This window comes from Vespula vulgaris, chromosome 4, assembly GCF_905475345.1.
Source record: "Vespula vulgaris chromosome 4, iyVesVulg1.1, whole genome shotgun sequence".
NCBI classification, from domain to species: domain Eukaryota; kingdom Metazoa; phylum Arthropoda; class Insecta; order Hymenoptera; family Vespidae; genus Vespula; species Vespula vulgaris.
The window spans coordinates 7301355-7319453 of record NC_066589.1 but is presented as its reverse complement, the minus strand read 5'-3'; the positions used below and the strand labels follow the sequence as shown (position 1 = coordinate 7319453).

The window sequence follows — 18099 nt, the reverse complement described above, 5'->3', positions numbered from 1 at the left end:
CTGGCTGGCTGGTGGCTGGCTGGTTGGTCGGCTTTGTCGTCTCGCGAATTACGACATCGTACTGGCCTTCGTCTCTTTTCGGTAAACTTCGGAAATGCGCCATTTTTTAATCTCTTCTTTATCGTTCTATCTGTTAATCGTGGTCGTTTCCTTTTAATATTTTTCTTTAATTATAGGAGATAAGTTTTACCGAATTTCTTTTCTTGTTATTGCTGATGCTTGCTGACGCTTCGATCTGTATTGTCTAATACATCGTTGAGATTGTATTATCTCGAATCTTCTCCAACTTAATCATCCATCTTTTTTGCTTTCGTTTAAATTTCGCGCTTCGATTGAATGCGATATAGTCAAGGACGATGACCAATCGTCGTTAATGTCCTTCGCGCGTCGTCGCATGTCGACGGAATCTCAAGTTGTAAGCGTTGTCGTCGACGTCGTGTTGGAAAAGATCTTATGGCACTGTTCTCACGCGCAAAGTTCGGTTAAATGCTCATGACGTTGATGTTATATGACGGTTAAGAAAAAGAGGCTCCGCGAGGGAAGGAAGAACAAACTCCAACGTCTCTCGTGAAAAAGTGATTGCGTTGTAATGTGTACTGCAAGAAATATAATTTGAGTGCAAGCTACGCTCGAGACTTCGTTACATAGAATGGAACGCACGAAATATTTTAGTAGTATTTTATTTACCATTTTTCTACAGCTTTTATTATTTACTTCTCTTGCATGTACGTCGAACGTTTATTCCGAAAATGCATCTACGAACGAAAACGAAATTACCCCACAAATTAGTTGGGTTTTTAGCAAATCTTCTGCTGACAGTTTGCATAGGGTCAAAAGAAATTCTATGTATAAACGAGAGAATAATTTGTTAAGCTTTATGTTACCAAAGTGTCAAATGAATTTAAAGGAACTCTGCGAAGACATAGACAAAAATGATGAATTGGTGCTATTGGAATGCATTCAAACTTTGAAGGTATATCGTGATGGAGCGTCGAATTTATATATTTCTTTTTCTTGAATATTCACATTTTAATTTTACAGCCGAATGAAATGTCCATCATCGACACGGACTGTCAGCAAGCAATTTGGGATTATGTAAAGAACATTACCAACAATCAAAATGTATATAGGTTGGCTAAAAAAGCATGCGATCACAACGAGTTGGATAATTTAGAATGTTCTCCCGAAGGAAATGTACAGGGAGCTTACTTGTCTTGTTTAGTAGAAAAGAGAGAAAGCGTGAAAAATCTGCAATGTATTGCTTATATCCAACGATTAGAATGGATTGCGTTCAGTGATTTCAGAATCATTACACCATTTTTTTCCGATTGCGAAGAAGATATCAAAACATTTAAATGTGGCAGGATACAACAATATAGAGACATATCGCAAGGACAAATTTTAGCCTGTTTGCAAGAACATATCGAACAATTACAGGTTAAATGTAAACGACGCATACTCCGTGTTTCTGAAATACAAGCTGATAATATTAAATTGGATCGTCAACTCTATTTAGCCTGTATACATGATCATATCAAATTTTGTCCAAATATTAGGCCAGGAAGCGGTCAAGTATATAAGTGTTTAATGCAACATAAAATGGAACATTCCATGACAGCTCAGTGTCAAGAACAACTTATAAGAAGGGAAAAACTTATTGCCTCTGATTATAAGGTCAGCAAAGGTTTTGTTAAAGCATGTAAGGATGATATTAAAACGAATCGTTGTAAAAAAGGTGTATCAGAGGACAAAGAAATAAGACTCGCACAAATTTTACTTTGTCTGGAATCAGCTATGAAAAATGGTTCCAAGATCGAAAGAGCTTGTCAAGCAGAAATGTTTGATCACAGAAAATTATTAATGGAAGATTATAGATTATCTCCTGAAATAGTTGATGGTTGTGCAAATGATATCACAATGTTTTGTAACAGTCTTGAAGTTGGTGGTGCCACGATTCATTGTTTAATGGAACATACCAGAACAAGAAAGAAGAAGTCTAGAGTTTCTAACAAATGTCAGAGAGCGGTAAATATATAACAAATAATATTTCAATATTATAATAATATCCTGTTATATTATTATATATCATCTTTATTTGTAGTTAGAACAATTAATTAAAGGAGCAGACGCCGGAGAAGATTGGAGAATAGATCCAATTTTGAGAGAAGAGTGTCAGCATGTTGTCAATCAAGCTTGCAAAGATGTATGATACTATTTATGATATATAGAGTGACTATTAATATTAATTAATTTATGATATATACAGTGATTAATTATAAATCTATATGCTTTATTCGTCAGGTACGTGGCGGAGATGCCAGAGTTATATCTTGTTTGACGGACCAAATCGGAACTTCTAAAATGACAGAAGCCTGTGAAACAGCTTTGATTCAGATACAATATTTCGTAGCTAGAGATTACAAATTGGATCCTCAATTGTACAAAGCATGTAAATACGATGCTATCCGTTTATGTCACGCGGCAAATGCATGGGCAAACGATGGAACGCAAATGGATCCAGAAAGAGGTCCGCTTGTATTGCCATGTTTATACAGACATGCCTATCAAAAAAATTTGACGGTAAAAATGTGATTTAATCATTTCTACTTGTTCAAATATATGTATCTATTTCTTTATTAGAATTTTATTAGTACTTAAAATTACCTCCTTTTACAGTTAAAAGGTGAATGTTTAGAAGAAATAAGAAGAGTCATGAGACAAAGGGCCGTAAACGTCGATTTGCAACCTGAAATTGAAGAAGTATGTTTAAGCGACTTGGCATCATTTTGTTATGATAAGACTGCGAAAGGAGAGGAGATTCTATGTCTTCAAGATAATTTAGATAGGTATTGTTTCGTCAAGTGACGTTTCTTAACATCATTGCATGCTTCTATTGGTTATTAATAAAAAAATATTTATATTACAGTTTAACTAAAATATGCAAACTGGCAGTTGGAAATTTTACAGAAGTACAAGCTGAACGTATTGAATTAAATCCAATAATTTCGTCCGCGTGTCAACACGTTATGGAACATCATTGTGAGGTACACACAATTTTTTTTTTTATATGGAGTAAAGATGCATTTTGAATTCCAAAATATTAGTAAGTGACATTAAACATTATAGCATATCTAATTGGTATCAAAAACATATCATAATCAAAATTTTTTAGGAAGTGCTTAAATATGGTAAAGACGAGGGTGATATGATGGAATGTTTAATAGAACATAAAAATGAGTTAGATGTTCGATCTGATTATAAATGTAAAGCGGCTATAGAACATTTTCAATTAATATCATTGAAGAATTATCGATTTACATACAAATTTAAAGAAGCTTGTAGAAGTTACGTTAAAAGATGGTGTCCCAGGTAATTGACATATTCTTGAAAATAATTATAAATATGTAATAACATATACATACGTAATATAATTAATATAAATATTATTGTTGTAGATCGAAAACAAAAGCAGAAGTTATAGAATGTCTCAGTTCGATTGTACAAGCAGACATAATGAAAAATACGCAACATCGTATACCAAAAGAATGTAGGCAACAATTGAAAGCTCAATTATATCAACAACGAGAAAATATACAGTTTGATCCTGTGTTACATACATCGTGTGCACAAGATATAAAACAATTTTGTTTTAACGTGGAAGCAGGCAATTCACAGGTAATTAATTCGTGATTCTTAAATATCTCTTTAATCTAATTTATTTCATTTATTTATATATGATAATATTTCAATTGAATAAAATGGAAGTTTTCTTTTATGTATAGGTATTGGAATGTTTAGCTTCACAAAAAACAAAATTGTCTGATTCGTGTCATAAAAAATTATTTAACGTAAGAAAACAAGAGTTTCAAGATAGTTCGAGCGATTTTGCGTTAATAAATACCTGCCGTGCAATGTTGAGACAATTTTGCCATGACGTAAATCGATCGGGAAGTCTTGATTGTTTAAAAAGATATAAAGACGATACTACTTTCGATGAAAAATGTAAAAATATCGTAATTCGAAGAATGATTGAACAAAACACTGACTACAGATTTAACACTGCATTACAAAATGCATGTACCTATGATATTGACAGATTTTGCAAAGGGGTAAAATATTTTTATTTTATATATATATATACACAACTAGATTCTTATTTTTTAAATGTATAAGTATATATATATTTTTTTCTTATGTAAAATAGGTTTTAATACGTGAACCAACTGATAAGGAACTTGAAGGAAAAGTTATAAAATGCTTAAAAATTAAATTTAGGGAAGCCAAACTTGTGCCAAAATGTGAGCAACAAATGACCATTATACTTAGAGAAGCTGCTCTAAATTATCACTTGAATCCTTTACTAGCTACAATGTGTGCACATGAGGTAATCATATTGTGTTTATTTTTTTCTAATACTACGAATATTAAATTCGTAAACTACATTTGTTTAGATCGAAACAATATGTCACAATGACAATGATCCTGCTGCTGTAGAGGAATGTTTGAAAATGGAGTTCAATGCTGGAAATAAAGTTATGAGAGAAGAATGCAGATTGGAGGTAGCAGATTTGATAGAACAGACGAGAGCAGATATCAACGTTGACCCTCTATTACAAAAAGCTTGTGCAGTAGACGTTAGTAAATATTGCAGTGACATTCCACAAGGGGCAGGAAGACGTAAGTGAGATAAAATGATAAGAGAAAAGAATTATGGCAGTGATAGTTAATAGAGATTGTGAATTTTTTAGATATCATGTGTCTGCAAAATGTTTTACAAGATAATAATAAATCTTTAGAACCAGATTGTTATAAAATGTTGACAACAAGAATGGAAATGTTCAGAAATGCTGCCAAGGTATTATTATCATATTATTATTACTGAATATATTTAAATTAGAATTGAACTACTTCATTGCTAATGATCAATCATTTTAATTTGTTTTATTCATAGTTAATCGCTCCTAATAGTATAGAAGAACTGTATTCATCTCTTAATCGATCTCCTGCAAAACGATATTTTATGATGGTAGGATTTACCCTTATTGGAATTATTTTTATCATTGGTATGTTTTGTGGAAGAGTAACAAGGAGAACAATGATAATGAAAAATAAGTGATAAATTAAAGTTGGGCTTATCCGTCCACCAAAAAAAAAAAAAGAAAGCATTTTCGTATAATTATAAATTAACTTCAGAAATTAGGAAACATGTGGCATTCAAATTTCTGAGTGATCATTTCGTGCTCTATTCTAAGTCTAAACTTATTGAGAAATTTTTAAAGTGATCACACAAATATAAATATTAATCTTTTATACTTTTCTTTATTATGTGTATAAATAAAAATAAATATTTATGCTCTTGTGCGATGTATATATAATGAAATTGATTTTCTTATGTGGCAAATTGACTAAAAAGAAAAAACAGAACTATCGTATGTATAAAAGAAAGTTATAAGAGTCAATGTTACAACGTGTTTACAAGGACATATAAGTATATATTAGGATTTAATAAATATGCCGGAAATATTATAAAATGGACTCTTGGATGAAATTTATTTCTTATGTCTGTTTTTCTACGTATATTTGTAATATATATAAAGATTCGTGAAAAGAAGGAATAAAACATGTTTTTCTTTTATTTAAATTCAAACGTCTTACCTGGAAACAATTTATATTCGTCTTTCATTTTGTCATATTGATAATGATATAACTATTAAGAGATTTGATAATATATTTTGACTATTGTCATAAACGTTCTATATACATGTAATATATTTAAAATTCTAGATAACCTATAATATATGTATGTAGATTGTATTGGTTTCTTTCTTTCAATAAAATTTGATAAATATTACTTATGTAACGAATCTAAATACTAACAAAAAAATCATTACAAAAAATTAATCGTCATTACGATAACTCTTATCTAAAACCGATCACAAAATAAATATCAAAACGAATATTATATTACATGTATATTTATTCTCCTGTTATACCTGAAAATAAAATTTAATTCTTAATTCTAAGTTTTAACGAACGTAATTGATTCGATTAGATATTTTTCCTTGTCGAAATTCAATTAACCTAAACTCGAAGGTAAATAAAGTAACCTATAAAACGTTAATAACGAAATGACATTGTCGAACATACATAACCCAACAAGTTTCGAAAATAACACGTACAAATGAAAAAAAAAAAAAACAATATTAGAAAAACAAATATTAAAAAGTATTAATATGCGCATTCTTTCTTGGATCGAGATGAATGCACCGCCATTGTGTGACTACTTGAATCAAAGGTGTGTCGAACGTCGTGTTCGAGAAAATTTCAAAATCTGCTAAGGACGATCGGAGCTTTAGCGAAGGCCACAAACAAGACGCAAAAGAGATCGGACTGAGATGTATACATATATCTATAAACCATCACACACACACATATATATATATGTGATGAATAACGTTCGACTTGGCTTTCGATTCTAATTCCAGTGATAGCTCTCGATTTTCGAATTTGTACTATATGAGCCTACACCAAGGTTATCGTTCGCTTTACACGCCGCAAGGAGGCGCGACGATCGGCGGCTCGTCAGACCGAAGCCACAGGAACGTAATACTGTGAGTGAGACAGAAAGAAGAGAGCGAAAGAGAAAGAGAGAGAGAGAGAGAGAGAGAGAGTGATAGATGGACTGCGAGGGTGGTGCGGAGAGGAGTAGAGGACAGGGACGATGAAAGCGGAGATACGACGGAACACGGTGAATACGCGAGTTCTCGTGGATACATTGAACGTCGAGTTAGCTGTGCCAAGTCCCCCCCATAGTTTGTCATAGTTCGTTTGTTTGCACTTTCTTTTTTTTACGGATTTTGACGTATACATTCGTTCGATCGATCTGCTCGAATGAAAGAGACCATTTTTAACGTCGCGAGCAATCAAAGCAAGCCGTTTGCATTGCTCGTTCTTTTTAACTTCGATCATTGTTTTGTTAACGGTTCGAAGACATTATCGGGATATATGCGAGAAGAATATAGTTGGTAAAGAGAGAGCGAGAGAGAGCGGGAGAGAGAGAGAGAGAGAGAAAGAAAGAGAGAGCGATAAAGAGAAAGATATGCGAATGGAATCGCAATGAATCGTCACTGGGGAGATAGGTGTGGCGCGTAAAAAAAGGCGCGCTGTAGAGTGGAGTGCGCGCGCGAGCGCGTGCCCGGTTTTTTCTGCGTGTGCATAGTAGTAGTAGCAGTAGCAGCAGTAGGAGTAGTAGTAGTAGTAGAAGAGTAGTGGTGATGATGGTGATGGTAGTGGGATGATAATGGTAGAGTAGCAAGAAGGTATATGGTCGCGAGTGTTTCTCGTACGTACATATATATATTGGAAAATGAAGGCGGAACGTCAAAAGAAATTTTTAACGAGTATTTGGCACGATAGGAGATCGGTGTCAATTTGGCGGTGTTCGGATTGAGTATTATTATTATTACTACTATTATTATTATTATAAAGAAAAGTGTAGAAGAAGGGGGATATAAAAAGAAAAAGAGAAAGAAGTGGAGAAGGAAAGATCGTTTTAAAAGTTTTTCGTCGTACGGAGAAGTGCAAGAGTCTTGAGTTACAAAGAAAAGAAAAGAAAAGAAAAGAGAAAGAGAAAGAGAAAGAGAAAGAGAAAGAGAAAGAGAAAGAGATAGAGAGACAGCGCAGAAGAGGAAAAGAAAGAGAAGGAAGAGTGAACGAAAGGGGGATCGGCGGAGCACCGCGTGCCGTTGCAGCACAGCGTGTGCGTGCGTCCGCGCCTATGCGTCCAAGTCCGCCGTGTCGCGGTGATCTTCGCAGTGGCTGCGGCCGCAGTGGTGGTGGTGGTGGCGGCGTCTGCGACGACGGTGGAGGTGGTGGTGGTGACGGCGACGGCGACGGCGACGGCGGCGGCGGCGACGGCGGCGGTGACGACGTCGGCGGTAAAAGAGAAGGAGTGGAGGTGCTGGCGACGACGGTGACGGGTCGGTGGCGGTGGAGGGGGAGGAGGTTTTTCGTCGTCGTCGTCGTCGTCGTCGTCGTCGTCGTCGTCGTCGTCGTCGGTGGTAGCGGTAGTGGTGGTGATAGTAATAGTAGTAACAATAGTAGTGGTGGTAGCAGTGTTGCTGGTGGTGGTGGTAGTGGTAGTGGTAGTGGTGGTACTAGCGGTGGCGGTGGCGGCGGTGGTGGTAGTAGTAGTGGTGGTGGTAGTAGGAGAACGGAATTGCCGTGTCGCGAGCGGCCGAACGAGTTAGCGCGTGTGCGTGCATCGTGCGCGCGTACGCTCTCCTTCGAGGCTTGCGCGCGAGCGCGCGAGCGCGTGTGTCGGTGGTATCCCCCCGCGCGCGCATCCAAGGAATTCACGATCGAGCAACACGGAGGGACTCCCAGCAAATGTTTAAATGGACGCATCGTCCATTATCACCCAAGTGTCGCGGGATGACGAGCTAGGCCAGTTTAATAACGAGAAAGGTAGGTAAACATAACGAGCACGGCTCCCAATCCTACGCCTTTTTCTGCATTTTTCTTCCAGATGCTGGATGGAATCTGCACCTGTTACGGGACTGCACCGCGCCTCTCCTCACCTTCTCTCTCCTAAACTTTGCCTCGGTCCTCTTGCCTCCCCCTTTCCCCTCTACTCCTACGTTTCCTCCATTACTCGTCTCACGGTTCGCCTTCCTTCTCCATTCTATCTTTCTCTCTCTCTCTCTCTCTCTCTCTCTCTCTCTCTCTCTCTCTCTCTCGTTTCTACTCCTCCACCATCTCGCCCCGCGTTTTCGCCTTGCCTCGCCTCGTAGTCGAACCGTGTCTCTACCAGTTGCCCCTCTTTTCTCTCCCCTTTCCTCCTCATTCTCGACTCGTTTCTCTCTTCCGTGCCATATCTTACCTTGCCGCTGCTTTAATTTACGAACCTCCTAACATTCGTGTCACTAACGCTATCTTTGTCCTACTATGCGCGCGATGACAAAGATGAAATTTTCGTTACACGTTGATGTCGTACATTCTTAGGAACGTAAATGATTCCAAAACACTGTTCCTATATTATGTTTCGTTTCACGACTAAGGCTTTTGCCCTTTCTATAAATATTGATGTTTTGTAGGCCAAAAAATATTTCCTTGTTTTGTCAATATTACATTTGTGTACTTTGTTAATTACAAGTTATTTTCAAACGAGTGAGTTCTATAACGTAATAACAATAGATTTTCTTTTTGTATTATTAGTAGGGTAAAGGTATTATTATTTTTTTTTTTATTATTACTATCGAATATAGCCCAATTACCACGAGAGAATGAAGCGGCCAGCAACGGTCCCACAGGTGGCAAGAAACCAAGAGGGCGGGGACTCTTGCGTTCTCTGCTTTGTTGTCTTGGTAGAGGACGCGGAAGTAGTTCGAAAAGTTCCAAAACAAGTTCGCTACAGGGAGATGGACGGGGTTCACCTCCGCCAGGAACTGGGTCCCCACGGTATCTTTTACCGCCTGTCAGACACCAGGATATGCATAAAAAGTGCATGGTGATCGATTTGGATGAGACACTTGTGCACAGTTCTTTCAAACCGATCAACAATGCGGATTTTGTTGTTCCTGTAGAAATTGATGGAACAGTACACCAAGTGTATGTCTTAAAGAGGCCTTATGTGGATGAATTTTTGCAGAGGATGGGAGAACTATACGAATGCGTATTGTTCACAGCAAGTTTAGCTAAGGTAGTTATTGGTTTTTTCGTTTAAAATGATAAAAGTTCTAAACTATCCGATTGATATGTACTTAGACAAATATATAATATATTTCTGTTTTATTTGCAGTATGCTGATCCTGTAGCCGATCTGTTAGATAGATGGGGAGTGTTTAGAGCAAGATTATTCAGAGAGTCGTGCGTTTTTCATAGAGGAAATTACGTTAAAGATTTAAATAAGCTGGGAAGAGATCTACAACAAATTATTATTGTCGATAACAGCCCTGCCAGCTATATTTTTCATCCTGATAATGCGGTAAATAATAATTTATACTCTTTCAACATAAACTTCAGAATAAACCGATCAAAGATCGTTAATTGAAAATTTGATTTTAGGTTCCAGTGACATCTTGGTTTGATGACATGACGGACTCAGAACTATTAGATTTAATTCCATTCTTTGAGAAACTTAGTAGCGTGGAGAACATTTATACAGTTTTGTGCAACAGCAATCATCCATATAATCAAGTATCAACTACGGTACAAAACAGTCCCAGTCCTGGATCAGGTTCGCTTGGTGCTTCCTAGCCCCACCTATGTTCTGGTCAAGTGACCAGTCTTGTTATCACTCGATGTGCATTAAGGAGGATCTTAATTGATTTGTCCAATGCTAACCACTTATTGTGCTGCGATGGATAATCGGGTATGCCCAGTTAGATATTTTATCTAAGGCCAAAAGTACCCGTAGTAGTCTGGGTGAACATTTCTGCGTATCGTTTCCCTGTTATAATAGTGCAACATTAACCGCACTCTGCTTTGTTGTTGCCTTCGAATTTTCTTCCTAATAAGCAGCAACGCGATGAAGAACTAACGTTAGAAGAAAAAAAAAAAAAGGAAAACAAAAAGAAAAAGAACGAATAGGTACAGACAGAACGATGAAGAATGAATAAAAATAATACGTGTAGCGATTAACTTTTGTTACACTTCGATTCAAAGGGTTTTGTTACGACAAAGAGTTTTTCCGATGATGATCGAACAAAAAGCAGAAATCGATAAACGCTTCGGTATAATTAGTTAGATCAGAGTACGCAAATGCGTGCTTTATATCTTTGATACAGACGAAAGTGAAAAAAATGAATGATATATTTCTTGTTGAATTAGAGCACGCAAATTTTGTGCTATTGCATGATATTTACTTGCTGAATACCTCAACGGATAATCTTAAAAATCCTGAACTAAATCCTGAATATAAATCGCACAGAGTCATACAAGAAATTATCAAAGTGATCATTGATAAGTATGAGTCGTTTGATGGGTTGTTCGGTGTTACACATTTTTTTCATCATTTTATTTGGACCAATTTGTTATTAATTTGCATTTCATTTGCTGGCATTACAAATATGTACATCGCATCACAACTTCGAGTTTGTATAGTAATTTTTTTTAGCATTTTCCCATAGGATCGATGATATATAATATTACGATCGTTACTTGACGTAATATTGAATATTAAAGCAAAAAATAAAAAAAAAAAATAAAAAAAAACACAAAAAAGAAAATAAAAAAAAAACAAAAAAAATATCAAAAGGCTGGCAACTTAAAATTATGATAATACACTAAATGTTAAATTTGTTTAATCATCTTAAAAGGTATCATCCTTCGTATTTTAAACAGTGAATTTTATTATAATATTTTAGATTAAGTTATTAATATTTTCATGATTTGCCAGTACGATTGACCCTTTTTTTTTCTTTTTTTCAAAGGAGAATGTGTGCCAGATAGTGAGTCAACTAATTTAATTACAAGAAAGTGATATAACAATTTAAAGAGACCGAGCCAAAATGCATATCATTCTCTCCCTCCAAGCGCAATCGTACGGATAATAAAAAACATCTTACGTTAAATGAACAATTATAATAACATGGTTAATGAATTAGATTTATATAGATAATATAGAACCCTTGTGAAGGGTAGGTGGTAGACAACACAATACGTGTAAGTATGTAGTTGTATTCACACTAACAGTGATGATTGATTTTGCACGCTTTATCGTATATACATATTATGTAATGTACAGATTGCGCATTACGTTGATATAATCAATCTTATTATCATTGCTTATATTTTTTATCCTCGTTATTATTATGATTTTATAATGTTATTATTTTTTTCTCCTCTCATTATTTTCATCTCTCCATCTTCTCATAGTTGTTACATTAATGTTATTATTATCACCATTTTGTGATTACTTTTATTAATGCTATCATCTATTTCATCCTTTATGTGACTGGTCCACATTTTAAAGTATTATATATATATATATTGTTTGTAATGTTCTATATTTGTTGCTGTCGCATAATGTTTTTCATCGATCAGTTTTTACATTAATCGCTTATAAACTGGTAATTCGATTATTATCAAAAAGAAAGAAAAAAAAAAAAGATTAAAAAAATCAATCAAACGCATACAACTTAAACATGATAAATTTGTTTTTATTGATTTGTTGCATTTTTCATTATAAAAGAAAATTGAATATTTATATATGCACTGTATGTAATATCTCTTTTTAAACTTAATAATATTAATTTTTTGTTAAAAATTATGAGAATTATACACATTGATATTCCAAAACGGGTAAACATAAGATTAAATGAGTATTTTAATAAATAGTACGGTGAGATATATGTATATATATATATATTTTTTGTTTTATGTAATTACGAACAGCTTATTTTGTTTACATAAGTGTGCAAAGTTGTATAAATAGATTATCACGATAATATATGTATATCTATGAGCGCATTACATACAGTTTAAGAATCATCTAACAATCGTTATAAAAAACTCGCTAGGACATTTTATCTGTGCAATTTATTCTTATTTTTTTGTTTTGTTTTATACATCTTTTTTTTTAATTAATTCGAATGAAGAATTTATATATATATATATATATAAATGCATATATATATATGAGCTGATGATTCATATAAAAGTGTATGGTCTAAATCAAAAATGAAAAAAAAAAAATTAGTCTATTGTGTAATTCGTGTAACTGGATCTTTGCTATACAAATTACGTAATAAATGAATTTTTTTTTTTAATTTTTGATTTGGATTAACCTTTCATAATCATCAGCTCATATATATATATTTATATTTATATAGAGTTTTTACAAAATTAGAAATATTTTTCATTCACAATATAAAGACGTATATACTTGGATAATAATAACAACACAGACAACCTTCGATAATAGGCGAAGCTTAAAAGAAATAGTATAGTCTATCATAAGCGGATTCGCTTTCACTCTGTTATGCATTTGCTCCTCGCATAGCACATTATAAGAGGATTCTATCGTATTAATGTCAGTAATTCAACACATACTTGAAAAAATATATAGAGAAAAATTATTATAAGCTATACTTTCTTTTAAGCTCGTAATCAAATGTCTTTTTCTATATTTGTAAAATTAAACTCATTAACATTGCAACTTAACAATATTAAACGTATCACTAAAGCGACGCGATTTTTCAATCATCTCCTACGATCATTTTGATTGATTTTTTTTTCTTTTCTTTTCTTTTTTTTTTTTTAATGTTAATAATGAATATATCATTGAAAAAATTATAAAGAAACAATTGTTATAAACTATAATTTCTTTTAAGCTCTTAAACAAGCGTCTTTTTTCTATATTTGTAAAATCGAACCCTTTAACGATGCAACTTAAAAATATTAAAAGGTATACTCTTAAAGCGACGCAATTCTTTTTTTTTTCTTTTTTTTTTTGAAACGTCTTCTACGATCAATCATTATGATTGATTATTTCCAATGATAGATATTAAAAAATCTTAAAGACGTACAATTTTTTGTCTATTATATTAATTTCTGTTAAACATTATGAAAACGATGATCGTTTCTATGAGAAAACAGTACAAATCAATCAAAATTCTTCTTCGCACTAATAATAGAATATTTTGCACGAGAGAGAGCGAGAGAGAGCGAGAGAGAGAGAGAGAGAGAGAGAGAGAGAGAGAGAGAGAGAGAGAGATGTACGAGTTGCAATCTTTTATATTGGAATACGATATTTGAGAACTATATTGTTAGATATGTGTATATATATATGTATATATATATATATATATATATATATATATATATATATATATTGAAATCTAATTATACGAGTTGTGGTAAAATAGTAAATGATGAGATACCGTGAAACACTTGTACTTAGTTAAGGAGAGAAAGAGAGAGAGAGAGAGAAAAAAAAGGAAGAGAACATATTTTCTTTCTATTATGTTAAGAAGGATAGAAAATGAAATATTTTAATGTATCATGCAAAAGAGAAAAACTTTTCGCACTTCCATTGAGGCTTTTATATTTACTTTGGATAGATGTTGCGATTAAGTTATACATATATGTATATATGTGTGCGTGTATTATATATATATATAATACATACATAAATATATATATATATTGTATGTTGTTTTTTTTCTTTCTTACTTTTTCTATATACATATACACCAGATATACCAGTGCAAAAAACGAGAGAAAGAGAAAATGAATGAATGAAAGAGAAATAAAGAGAGTTAGAATATATAAATGTACATATAGAGTATAAATGCAAATAATGAAAATATTCGTACTTTGAAAAATATGTAAAAAAAAAAAAAAAAAAGAAAAAAAGAAAAAAATCGTTTCTCTATCGCGCGACTATCACTCTCTGTTTCTTCGAATTTGTTACTTTAACACAATGTGTTAACGATGAAACTGAGAAAAATTGTTTTATCTTTTCGGATGTTTAATATTTTCTTTTTTCCTCCTTTATTCTCTTTTTTTTGTATTTTCTTGTTTTTTCTTTTCTTCCTTTTTTTTTAGCGTGATTCGATATCTCGTATTTGCGTATATGAAAGTAAAAACCTATTCTCGTAAAGATATTGATAGTCTCGTATCCCATAACGCCCAGCCAAACGACTCTGTAGAAAGCCAATACACATACATACGTACATACATAGATACATACATACATACATACATACATACATAGATCGTGTAACATAAATATCGCAAATATTTTGAAAATATATTTGCGATATATATATATATACATATAATAGAGCGAATAGAGAGACAGATAGAAAGAGAGGGAGAGATCCATTTGATTTCACTTCACACACCAGCGTAATTATCTAAATGGAACTTTTAATCTTACGATGCGTTTTACAATTGTAACTACTTCTTTGAATATATGCCAAAAGATCGCGCGGTGTTAACGTTTTAAAGAAAATATTTTCCACGATATTTTCGAGCGATACAAATAATATAAATATATATATATATATATATGTACATGTGTGTAGTGTGTATGTGTATATCTGTGAGCGTGTACGTGCGTGTGTGTGTGTATATATATATATTATAAAAGAAAAAAAAGTAAAGAAAATAAAAAAAAAATAAAACAACTGTACAAATATGTAGCAAATACCTGATGAACTCGTCTTTTTTACATTAATGAATATCGAATAAGTGTCGTCGAACGCTTCGAATAAAATTTTATTATATGTATATCTTCTGTGTCTCCCATCACACCGCAAGAAGAGAGGAAAGAAAATAAAAACAAAAAAAGAAAAAGAAAGATCAATAACAAACAAATAAACAAATCAGCAGCGAAGCACTCAGAATTGCGTACTCTTCGAATGAAATGAATTCCTTATTGAATTCGATTCGTTTCCTTAAATGCATAAAATAATAGTAAAAGAAAAGAAAAGAAAAGGAAAAAAAAATAAAAGAAAAAATTCTAGCGTTTAGACAAAGAAGTCTGTGCTTCCGTAAATAATTGCAACTTGCAATATTGCAGCACGCGAATTTTTTCATTAAAGGATTGTATCGTCAGTAATTTTACGATTTTATGATCGTCTTGTATCTATATATATATATATATATATATATATGTATGTATATATATGTGTATATATATGTATGTATGTATATATATATATATATATATATTGATTCGTTTTTGTTGAAAGACAAAATGAAGAGAATAAAAAAATTTTTACTCATTTTTACCATATATTTGATTGTATGACATATTTGTAACAGACTGCAATGTAAAAAAGAGTTTCCGAATATGTATGTATAATATTAGCGTGCATTATTAGTTTATGCGCAAATTTCAAATATTCGAATATGTATTTTGATTATCATCTGTGTAAGTACGAGTGGGGAGAAAATTATTGGCATTAATACAAGATTATATGTATGTATGTATGTATATATATATATATATATATATGTATCTATGTAGATATGTATGTATATGTATACATATATAAGAAACGATCATTACGAAAGTGATCTAAGTCGTATATTTTTCGTTTTGAAATACATATTTTAAAATATTTTGATTTTAATTATTTATAAAGATTATTTGTTTTTATAAAAGTACGTAAGTATATTTATTCTTAAAGAAAATAATTTTTTTATGTAATGAAAAAAGATTTTTTAAATAGCATCTAACGAAACATCGTTTGTTTTTTAATATCTCAAATAATAGATCACTAATCAGCGGCTTGTATATAATACACACACACACACATATATATATATATATATTTTCTATTTGCGATCATCATCTAGATATGTTACGGAATAGTGAAATCATCGTCTCACCATTTTTATCATAATCATGTGTCTGTATCATCTTTCTTGATAAGCCTTTTAAACATAGATCACTTAACACGTTACGAAAGATTTAATCTGTTGCTATGATATTTTTTATATCTTTATGGTCTTTGCTGTCTTATCGGTGTGTTGATATTCGATTCAAAAAGAAAGCTACTAAACGTATGAAGAATATGTACATACATACATGCATATATATATATATATAAATATATATATGTATATATATATTTTTTCACGTACACACTCTTCTCGCGACGACACACAACAATCAAATACAAATAATTAAATAATTCATTCGTCATCCGCACCGGTGGAATGGAATGTGTGAGATTTGTCTTTTTTTTTCTTCGTATTAACGAAAAGATAAAGAAAGAGGAAGGAATAAAAAAAGGAAAATAAAAGGAAACAACAGTAACAAAAATTATTGCGCTATGTAAAATGTATCGTTAGATTGTTGAGAGAAAGAGAGAGAGAGAGAGAAAGAGGAGAGAGAAATTGTAAAGGGGATTAAAACCAATACTTTTCTCCGTGCTAAAGCGTTATTTCGAGAAGCTACACGTTTGTGTGTGTAAACGTGTGTTAATAAATGAATCGATAAAATTGTAAAAAGGATTAGAAAAGAGGAAGAAGAAGAAGGAGGAGAAGAAGATTATAAAAAGAAAAGAGACGAAAAATGAGCGGGAGATACGTGTGCGCTTGTGGTGGTGTGGTGTGGCCGGGTGCATGTGTTTAGAAGAAAAAAATAGAAATAAATAAATAAATAAATAAAAAGAAGAATAAATTGCAATGGAGAAAGCTGTGCACAGGTTTCGAGCCTGTTAATTAATAAATTCGTAATTTTTTATATAATGCTGAATTATTTTTCGTAAGAAAAATCGCAATGACATACATACACATACACATACACATACACATACGTACACATAAAGCCTCCGGATATGGCGCTTACACTTTTTTGCGCCTTTAAACATATTACAATATTATATATATATATATATTTCTATGTACTGTACAAAATCGTCAAAAAAGAAAAGAGAAGAGAAAAGAAAAGAAAAACAACACAAGGAATTTTTAAATGTAATCAGAGCGTTGTGTTAAACGTGGAAAGAGTGAGAAAAAGATAAATAAATATAAATAAATAAATAAATATATATATATACGCATACACACACAAATACACACACATACACGAGATAGGGATATATACATACAGATACATGCGCATATTGAATGCGAATAAAAGAGAGAAAGAGAGAGAGAGAGAGAGAGAATGAGAATGTAAACGTATGAGTGTGTACATGTGAATGTGTGTGTGTGTGTAAGAGTAGCGATGAAAGTAGGGTAAAAAAATGCGAGAATGAGCGAGATGGAAATTAATTGAAAAAAAAATAAGAAAGAGAGAAGTAAAAAACAAAAATCAGAGTGAAAGATATATGTATGCATGTAAACAAGATTAACGATAATGCCTTGATTTGTAAATAAAACTTCATCACTTCCACTAATGAAAATTTCTCTCTGCAAATTTAGTTGTTCCCGATTCACGTTGCTCTTTTAAAAATATTTCGTACATTTATTATTAACGTAAGGTAAATTTATTATTATTAGCGTTTTTCAATGTTATTTATTGCAAAAAAATAATAAAAAGAAAAAAAAAGAACAAGAGCCACGTGAACTATAAATTAAAAATAATGTCTCCTGCCTCACAGGTTACTCTGTGATTTTTTGTTTAATAAATAAATA

The 18099-nt window shown here is 32.5% G+C and overlaps 2 protein-coding genes across 3 annotated transcripts; both read left to right on the top strand.

The window, feature by feature from the left end:
- The first annotated feature begins 370 nt into the window (after nucleotides 1–370).
- On the top strand, nucleotides 371–5641 carry LOC127063277 (Golgi apparatus protein 1). The gene is made up of 13 exons (XM_050992825.1): nucleotides 371–973; nucleotides 1042–2025; nucleotides 2102–2203; nucleotides 2302–2580; nucleotides 2677–2846; nucleotides 2927–3044; nucleotides 3173–3369; nucleotides 3456–3675; nucleotides 3783–4109; nucleotides 4205–4384; nucleotides 4452–4677; nucleotides 4749–4855; nucleotides 4952–5641. The coding sequence occupies exons 1-13, from the start codon at nucleotides 650–652 to the stop codon at nucleotides 5114–5116; spliced, it is 3399 nt and encodes a 1132-aa protein (XP_050848782.1). The 5' UTR covers nucleotides 371–649; the 3' UTR covers nucleotides 5117–5641.
- A 1038-nt stretch (nucleotides 5642–6679) lies between these two features.
- LOC127063288 (carboxy-terminal domain RNA polymerase II polypeptide A small phosphatase 1) lies at nucleotides 6680–17867 on the top strand. Of its 2 annotated transcripts, XR_007781311.1 has the most exons (5): nucleotides 6680–8466; nucleotides 9267–9700; nucleotides 9800–9985; nucleotides 10066–10372; nucleotides 11433–17867. XR_007781311.1 is itself a non-coding variant. In XM_050992854.1 (4 exons), exons 1-4 carry the CDS (start codon nucleotides 8397–8399, stop codon nucleotides 10255–10257), a joined length of 882 nt encoding a protein of 293 aa, XP_050848811.1. In that variant the 5' UTR covers nucleotides 6681–8396; the 3' UTR covers nucleotides 10258–17867. The 2 variants fall into 2 exon arrangements, 1 of the variants encoding a protein (XP_050848811.1); XM_050992854.1 differs by having other exon boundaries at nucleotides 6681–8466; nucleotides 10066–17867.
- Nucleotides 17868–18099: the final 232 nt, after the last annotated feature.

Coding starts and splice junctions, on each gene's coding strand:
- LOC127063277 (XM_050992825.1), top strand. CDS start 650: ATGGAACGCACGAAATATTTTAGTAGTATTTTATTTACCATTTTTCTA. Junction 2,847..2,926: donor CTTCAAGATAATTTAGATAG/GTATTGTTTCGT, acceptor TTTATATTACAG/TTTAACTAAAATATGCAAAC. Junction 3,045..3,172: donor TTATGGAACATCATTGTGAG/GTACACACAATT, acceptor AAAATTTTTTAG/GAAGTGCTTAAATATGGTAA.
- LOC127063288 (XM_050992854.1), top strand. CDS start 8,397: ATGGACGCATCGTCCATTATCACCCAAGTGTCGCGGGATGACGAGCTA. Junction 8,467..9,266: donor CCAGTTTAATAACGAGAAAG/GTAGGTAAACAT, acceptor TATCGAATATAG/CCCAATTACCACGAGAGAAT. Junction 9,986..10,065: donor TTTTTCATCCTGATAATGCG/GTAAATAATAAT, acceptor ATTTGATTTTAG/GTTCCAGTGACATCTTGGTT.